The sequence below is a fragment of the Pagrus pagrus genome, assembly GCF_965226575.1.
Source record: "Pagrus pagrus genome assembly, chromosome: 18".
Classification (NCBI taxonomy): domain Eukaryota; kingdom Metazoa; phylum Chordata; class Actinopteri; order Spariformes; family Sparidae; genus Pagrus; species Pagrus pagrus.
Window position 1 is genome coordinate 5,707,703 of NC_140202.1, and position 8,658 is coordinate 5,716,360.

The 8,658-nt window shown below is 43.1% G+C and overlaps 1 protein-coding gene across 1 annotated transcript in view; it reads right to left on the reverse strand.

Moving 5' to 3' along the window:
- The window catches only part of LOC311273467 (protein phosphatase 1 regulatory subunit 37), an 81,069-nt gene extending 75,097 nt beyond the window's left edge, over positions 1–5,972 (reverse strand). The window contains exon 1 of the mRNA XM_084380552.1: positions 5,774–5,972. Coding sequence (XP_084236678.1) covers positions 5,774–5,933 — 160 coding nt within the window. The 5' untranslated portion in view covers positions 5,934–5,972. The remainder of the gene's footprint in view (positions 1–5,773) is intronic.
- Between the last annotated feature and the right edge of the window lie 2,686 nt (positions 5,973–8,658).

Below are 8,658 nucleotides of genomic sequence, written 5' to 3' on the forward strand. Positions count from 1 at the left end.
GCTCCAAACTCCCTGGACTGACCTCTTCTGCCATACTGCTGCCCAACTGCGAGGTGAGACATCCGTCATCACTATCTCTTGCCTCGCTGGGACTGAGTTGAGAGGAACACCACCCAGCAGAAATGTGCCGTTCCTTCACCGGCGGAGATACAGAAAGCCCACCTGTGTAGACAAGGATCCATCTGGAGGCTGTTGTACCATCTCTGCAAGGGGCGGAGATGGAGCAATCCCAGGGCTGTGATTGCTAAGGCTGCCATAAGCATCCCCAGCAGCCTGAGTCATATCTGGACTATCACACTTACCCCAAGGTAGAAATACCGTAAGCCTGCTTGGTTAGATGCAAAGAGCTCTTCTCCCAATTCACTGGCATGCCCAGTACCTCAATATGAGCGTACGCAACAAGGGTGTGCAAATAAGCCAGTCGTTGAGGTAAGAGAGAGTGTTTACTCCCAACGGGCGCAGTGATGTTTAGGCCTCCCTTCAGCATCTCATAAAAATGCCAGGGACAGGCCAAATGGAAGGATGGCAAACTGGGTGGTTTGACCTTAAAAAGCAAAGCAAGGAATTTCCTGTGGTCTGGGTGAATTGGAACGTCAAAGTAGGTGTCTTTGAGATCTATGAAGGTGAACTACTCTTGTGGCATGATGGTCTGGAGGACATCTATTGTGCGAAGCATTCAACATGGAAACATTTAAAATTTCTGTTCAACCTCCTTAGGTCCAGTATAGTGTGAGAGACTTGTCTTTTTGGTATCAGAGAGTAGTTACCAGACTCCATCAAAAGAACAGGTTGCCCACAAGGTAAGCAGCTGGTACATCATCCAGCGTAGCTTGCAAAGGGCAGGATCCTTCCCACAGCTGAGTGCTCTCAGAGTTCCCGAGGGAGGTCTTTGAACCATTCTTAGCCTCTGTATTTGTGGGCTCAACCCCCTGAAATGACAGTTCAGGATAAGGATCCTCATGGGGCTAAATGCACTTTCACATGCCTGAAACTGAGAGTTCAATGCCCTCATTGACATAACATTGTCCCCATCCTCACCCAGATTCCAGGCAAACCATGTGTGAGGTGGGTGGGGGAAGCGGAGCCTTTACCAACATTTTTAGCTGCTCAATCTCAGCTCGCAAAGCCTCCATTTCCTTGCGGGAGAGAATTAGCTCCTTTCTGGGCTAATCCAACCTGCTGCTAACCTGTTCACCTGGATTGCGTTTCTGTCTTGCCAAACTAGGCTAGGGAATCCAGACAATTGCTATGGGCCTAACCACTGCCCGTGACTGGAACATCTAGCATTTGGAAAAATTAAAGGTATAGTTGGTAATGTTGGAGAGCTAGCAAGATTTGAAAGTGGCACCTCGTCTAAGCTCCACCCCCTTCTCCCGCTCCCGTCAGTGCTCCGTCCAAAGCCCCACCCCCACAAACTTGAACGCGCATCAGACAGTCCGTCAGCAGGGCAGAGGAGAGCCGTTAGCATTGGGCTAATACAAGCTACAAAAGTAGCTAAGTTGGCTAACATTACATATTTCATGAAAATAACAAATCCCCCCCGAAGCAAAACAAATAATTACCTGTCCAACTGAAAGACAGCAACCTCTGCATCACTTCTGGAAGTGCTACTTTTGGCTGCCTTTTCTCTGCCATTGTTCTCTCTTGCTAACTCTGCGTCTTCTTGTTCTTCTTCTGTTGTTTTATGGCTGTTGGCAAACAACTTTTAGGTGTGCATTACCGCCACCTTCTGATCTGGAGTGTGGATCTCCTGCTAACTCGAGTGTGCTGAATATATCCGGCAACGGTGACACGTGATGAGTGCGCGCAGGGAGGAGGGGGTGGGGGGGTGGGGCTAGTGGGGGAGACATGAAGGCATCTGATTGGTTCTTTCCATTCGGACCGAATGGCAGGGATTGGTCAGAGTCTTTACAGGCCTGCAGCTGCCACAGAGGTCTGATTTATTTCGTTCCTTTTTCTGAACACATTATGTATGGACTACTCTCAGGATGGAAAGACCATTTCACCCAGTATAACAAAAAGTGTTTCTGAACAGGATTACCAACTATACCTTTAACTAGCACAGCTAACTGTTTAAGACAGCCCATGTAGCCGGTTAGCAAGCCAGCAAAACAAGGATGCTTGAAAACCTTCAGAAAGGAAGGAGAAGGAGAAGTAGGATAGCCTGTCCACCACAGTCTTAGAGGGCAACAGATTGTATTGTATCGTATTTATAGCAGGGATGTGCAGACAGCCTACATGTCATACACGGGACTTTGTTTATATCTCCACCCGTGCGGAACTCAAGGAGAAATATCCACTTTGTTTACTGCCACATTTTCTAACATGATCCAGTTTCACCTAACTTTTTTTTTTTTTTTACAGCAATCAGCCCTCCACATTTCTTTGATCCAGCAGCATCTGTCTGACATGAAATTTAAGCTCTCTGCCACTCACTCACAGCTTTGATTGATGGGTGGATGGCATTAGTGGTTATTCATGTTTGAAGTTGGCTAGTTCAAGTTTACGAAAGTATACGTGACATTTTGTATTACAGGACAAAGACATGACTGGATTTTGATATAGAAATATTTTTTGATTTATACGGTTCAATAGGTGCACAATGTGACCGTGGATGTGATCTACAATGGTTAAAAAGCAATTTTTCATGTCAGCTCAAATTTTACATTGTTTCTCTTTTTATTTGATTGACTGATAGCAATGGAGATAATGAGTCAATCTGTATTGTTTGTTGTTTTAATGGTTATCCATTATAGATCTTGTGAGCTGAAATCATGGTCAAGCAGTTATGAGTGGTTTGGGTTTAGGGTTTCCCGCAGATTCCACTGGATATGGTAAGGCTGTGTTACAGCTGCGTTACGGCTCCGGTACGATTTTGCTCCGTCGTCCTCGTCCGGCAACCCTCACCAGCTGCGTTTTGAGTCTGCCACGGCGCAGCTCCGCCGGAGTTACGAAACCGAGGAATTCCCGCGATAATTACATAATCACACACTACCGCAGTTATATGTATGTGTTATAAACACAACAACACAAAGTGTTCCCGACCGACGGATTAGACGAAGAGCTTGTATTTGTCTCTTTTTTGAGGTTTTTGTGTTTGTATCAACAGGGAGTGTTTTATTTTGAAAATCAACCGGATGTCTTGTTGTTGTTTCGTGTCTGACTTCCTGTCTGCTCTGTGCTAAATTCGGCTGAATTGCTGCATTGTGTTGCGGCGTCCGCCAGAATAGAAGTCCTGCGTATCTGATCCACAGGGCTGCCGACTGCCGGAGCTGGGACGCAGCAGACACGCAGCGCAGCGGACCTGGTGGAAGTTAACACATAGACTAGAGTGCTACTGATCAGCTCCGCCGCCGTGGCGAAGCCGTAACGCAGCCGTACCGTATCCAGTGGAATCTGCGGGTTAGGGCGTGCGCAGCGGGTAACATTGTGGGGGAGGGACACTCTGCTCTGTGCTCTGCTATGATTAGTTGTTCGATAAGCTTTTGACTTTACAGTTTGAGTCAATCATAGAGGCTTTATAACATGTAATTTGCATGTAGTTTGCTTGCAGTTTGTTTGTATAACAAGCAGCCACCAGCAGCGGTACTAATACAGGGGATCGTGATCTGTAGTTTCCCCGTAAACACGGCGACTTTTTGGCTGTCGCCGTCTCTCCTGTCTGAACTGCTGCTGCTCTTCTTGGGTTACACTCCTCCTCCGGAACCACAAGCAGCCCAGTGCCAGAACCTGTATTACCAAAACCAAGTAATGTTTTCTGCATCAAACTTTGTGCGTGTGGAGGGGTACACCATGCATACATCTGGCCAGACCCGGCTGCAGAAAACAATTTAAGGGGGGGCATTACATTTTTTCAGGGGGGCAAACTTTTTCAACCTACATTTTATTTGCTTCAGGCTGAACAATGGCTCTGTGACCATTCCTACAGTGCGGAGAAATAATTTTCCTCTTACTAAAAAGGGGCAGTTCATCCCAAAATCTAAAAAACAAAATAGTGTAGTACTGTGTCCATTTATTCAACTCAAGCATTTATTCAAATTCTATCAAGTTTTACTCTTTCAAATAATCAACCATCTACAGAACTTTTCAGTACGCTATTTTTCTACTTCTTCTCATCATCATTATCATTAATTATTATTATTAATAATATTGTTTAAAGTGAGCCTCTTATCGTTTAACAGAAAAATACATCATACAAGCAGCAACTTCTGCAGCCTTGTCAGTCTGATGGCGAGTTATCACTTTCTGTCATCACTAACATGCTGTTTATAATCAAAGAAGCTCTGAGGCTTTGTTCTATATGTTATAATACAAGATTTAAGCATTGAGCTACAATCAGGCTACATTCATGACTCTGTACAGTCAAACTAACCAAAAGCTTATTATTGATCATCAGTATAAAGTTTCAGGGCTGTAACCATGGTAACTCACGGTGCCAGAGGGGAGGGAGAGACGCTGAATGAAGCCGTTTACACAGATACACTGCAGACAAAGTCCAGACTATAGTTGTTATTTCACACATGTAGCACACAACAGCAGACTCTCCGTGTCAGACGAGTTCTCACGTGCTGACTAAAGTCAGTTGATAACGTAGCAGCGCGACGAGTCCTTGCTAGCTAAGCAGCTAAACTTTAGCGCCGCTCCGTGTTGAGATCCCGCCCTGTGTGGGTCACTACACTGTCATTGGTCAGGCGAGCACACTGTTAACGATACCATTGGCTGTAGAGTGTGACAATCTGTCAATAAACATCAGCCAACAGTTCTCCGATCTACATTGATCTCACAAGTCGCCTCTGTTAAGTTTGAATGACGGAAGTCCGTCGTAGCGACGGAGAACTTTAATCCATGCGAACGCCACAGCTAACTAGCGACTCTATGAGCAACTGCGACCATGAACGTCAAGTACTAACAGCGTTACCCTCTCATGAGGATGACTCAGTGACCCGCCCCCCCACCACCTGTAATTGGCCAGCACGTTTCCTTCGTTCGTTGGTTGAATTGTATGATCGACAAATCGAGATAGGAATAATAGAGGGTTGGCCACTCCGAGGTAATAAACAAAACCCAAATAAAATAAACAGCTTCCAGCCCAGAGCGGGCACGGCTGACTCTGTGGGCGGGCACGGCCCGCCAATGCCCGCCCATGCCGCCGGGACTGCATCTGGCCTGTCCGCTCTGGCTAGCCCAGAGACACAGTTGCGAGCTCGCTCGGCTAGCCGAAGAGGATGGTGTATTTCCTGGTGAAAGTACAGCTGGCAGTCTGCTGTATCTCCACCACTGCTGGCTGTTTGTAATACAAACCAGCCACCGCAAAAACACAAGCATAACCAGGGGTTATTTAATTAGCGCGAGTGCAGTCAGATACAGTTGAAATCTCTATCAGAAACTCTCTAATGTGCTGTTGTGTGAGTTGTTTCACTGAGAGGCAACAAGCAATCGCAGCAGAGCACATAGCAGAGCGTCCCCCATCCCTCATCCATTCTTGAATCAACCTTTTGTCAGTGTTCATAGATTAAAACTAGTAATGTGCTAGTGGCACAAGTATGGCAGAGAAAGTACAGCCAATATCTGAAAATAAATGTTGGTTGGTTGTTGGTTATTGTTTTTTTTTTTATATTACATGAGGAAACACACACAATGTTTAAGCAATGTATAACTGAAAAAAGGCAACTGAAATGCAGATGGCCAAAGGTTACCAAAGTGAAATCATGATATCATCATGATTTAAATGAGACTTACATCAAACTTAACACAAAGTTAAACAGCAGCTTACCCTTTCTGTCCGTGTTCCTGTGCTCAGCAAAGCCGGACACTATCTTTTCATCAGGGGGGAAAGAAACATGCTTCTCTCCTTTACTTCTCTTCTTCTGGTTCTTGTTGGGTTTTTCAGCTTCATCATCACTCTGCTCATCATTGTCGCTACAGCGGGTCATCCCTCCGTTTAGGACGCTAATATTAAGCTTTCAACTGGAATTTGAAGACAAAGGGTCAGTTCACTCAATGTAGCCGAGCGTGTCTGGAAGCCATTGAAAAAGTTACTGAATTAATTCAAATTTAAAGAGGGAGCAGAAATGTATTCAACAGTTCAGGTACAAACAGTTGTGCCACTAGCCCTCTTGGATGTGAAGTGTAGCTCTCTCCACTCTGTGATCACCTGGAAAGACAAGACTCAAAAGGAACAATATCTTATTCATGAGTTGCGCAACGGGTTGCAAGTGAAACCCAATATGTTTGTATCGAATGACACATTAAAAATAGGTAAGGCTCTGCACATTTACATGCCTATTTAGATCCAGCATTTACAGCAACATTCGGACATGAATGGCGTAGGAAAGGACATCTTTCACCAGGGTTTCTCTTGGTTTAAAATAAGGTGGGTCACAGAGTCAGAAGTTCAAGGGCCTGAAGTGGCATGAGTGCTATGTAGCAGAAATAGATTTTAAGTTATATCTTGTTTAAAAAAAAACAACTAGTTCACGTTCAAAGCTCATAATCTTGAATTTTGAACTATGTTCACAGTCCAACACATGACCGAGTTCACGTTCATTTCTTTCTTTTCTTCTTTTTAAAAAAAATTTATTTAGCAGGAAATAAAACGCATTAATAAAAAGGTTTTTGGTTTTCTATGTCAAGAAATCATTACCACCCAACTTGTCGTCAGCAATGTCATATACCATATCAAAATACTTCATATAGGACATACTAAATATCTCTGGAAAGCTGCATGTTACAGACCGTACTGTGCTGCATCTGGTGCGATCAGCAGCTTTGTTATCCAGCCATGAACTGCAGTGTCTTTTTGAAGACTTTGTAAAATAAATCCATAATGATTAATCCAATGATGATTGACTTCTGTGATTATTTATCAATTTTCTGTATTGAAAGCAGTAATTGTTGCTGTAAGCATGATTATTAGCCGTCCACTTGCAATCCCATGTTGCCTTGGGTTGAGTCTGTCACTTCTGACTGAAAACTGTCCTTAGGCTATACAACATTGCCTACCACTAGATTTTTAATAAGTTAGAAACCCTCGCGGGAGTTCATGATGCTCACGTTCACGTTCATTAGTTACAAACGGTTCATTTCAGTTAATTGTTCACAGAGAATATGAGCGTGTTCAGTGAAGGCACTCTCTTCACCCGTTCATGCACAAGACTGCTGCACTTAACCTGAATGAACCTTTATTCATCTTTAAAGCTGCATTAATCAAGTTTTCATTTTGATATTAACATGTTAATATGAGATCATCTTGTGATGTGATCACACCAGCTGTGTGTGAGGGTGCTCCGATCGGGACTTTTAGGGCCGATCACAGATCACCTATCAGATGGATGTTTCTTTACTGAATTGTCAAGTTCTTCGTTATTAGTGGCACGTTAAAATCATCATTAAAATGTTGAGGAAAGGAAATGTTTATCTTATAGTGATTTAAAGAAACAGGTATATACTTATAACAAGTGAAAAGTTATCTGAAAATCATAAAACAAAAGAGAATTAAGAAAAAAGTAAATAGGACACAGAATTCAGTGTGTCAGTCCACTGCTCAACTACCTGGTCACTGGTACCTGATTACTTTCAGTGTTGGGCAAGTTCCTTTCAAAATGCAATATATTACATAGTACTAGTTACCTTCCTTTTAAAATAATATATTACGTTACAATATTACTGTCTGAGTAGAGTAATTTATTACTTTTTACACTGCTTTTTAGTTACTTTCAACAAAATGCCCAACTCATCTCTATAGAACAATTAAACAGCCGAGATCTTCTTTAAGAAAGGAATACTGAGCTGAAGTACCTCAGTGCTTCATGTGTCAAGTTGGCACTGACAAATCCTCTCCATCTTCTAGGCTGAGAAAACAAGGATGGACCGGCACTTTAAGGCTCTTATTATTTAAGTATTAACCTTGTATTTTGCATTTCATAAAATATAACCTCTTTTAATCAAGTTAGAACAAACTCATTTGTAATAACTACCTATTGCATAAACAATGAGAGCCCAGTGGGAAAATGGGGCCCCTAATTTGTGCCCTCCATGTGTGTTAATCTGGTGACCGGCCCTGATGTGATGTTAATAATTACTCATGCCCAGCAGCTGTTAGGCAGCCTGATGTCACTCACCTCACAATATTTGCACAAAAAGACACATTACTTCATTGTTTAGCAAAAAAGAACAATGGTAGAGTAACACAGACATTAGTGTTCCTTTGGAGTATGTTAATGGAAATGAGTTCCATGCAGGGACGTTGGTACTATTTTGTGGTGCTGTGAATGGGCGGAGGAGCAGGAGGCTGCTGGTCAGACTGAACTACCAATGAGCCTGACACAAGGCTTTTATAACAAATAACTTGACAAGTATATAGCTGAAAAAAATAGAAAGTAACATTCAAATTTACAAAGCATATTTACTATATTGCCAATAAAAACACTCACAGTCTGCGTTCATGTGCACATCAGTAAAATCATTCAAGTGCCAAAACTTGACCGAGGACGTGGGATCACTTCTGAAGGCTGGGGGGCCTCAGTTACAGACCTCCATACTTTCTAAACATGAACAGAACTGGATGTTTTTTTTTAAATATGTGACGTGGAAATGTGTAAATTTACTGAAACTTTGAGCCAATGTGTACGAACAGTGTGGAGACTGAGGAAAATGGTG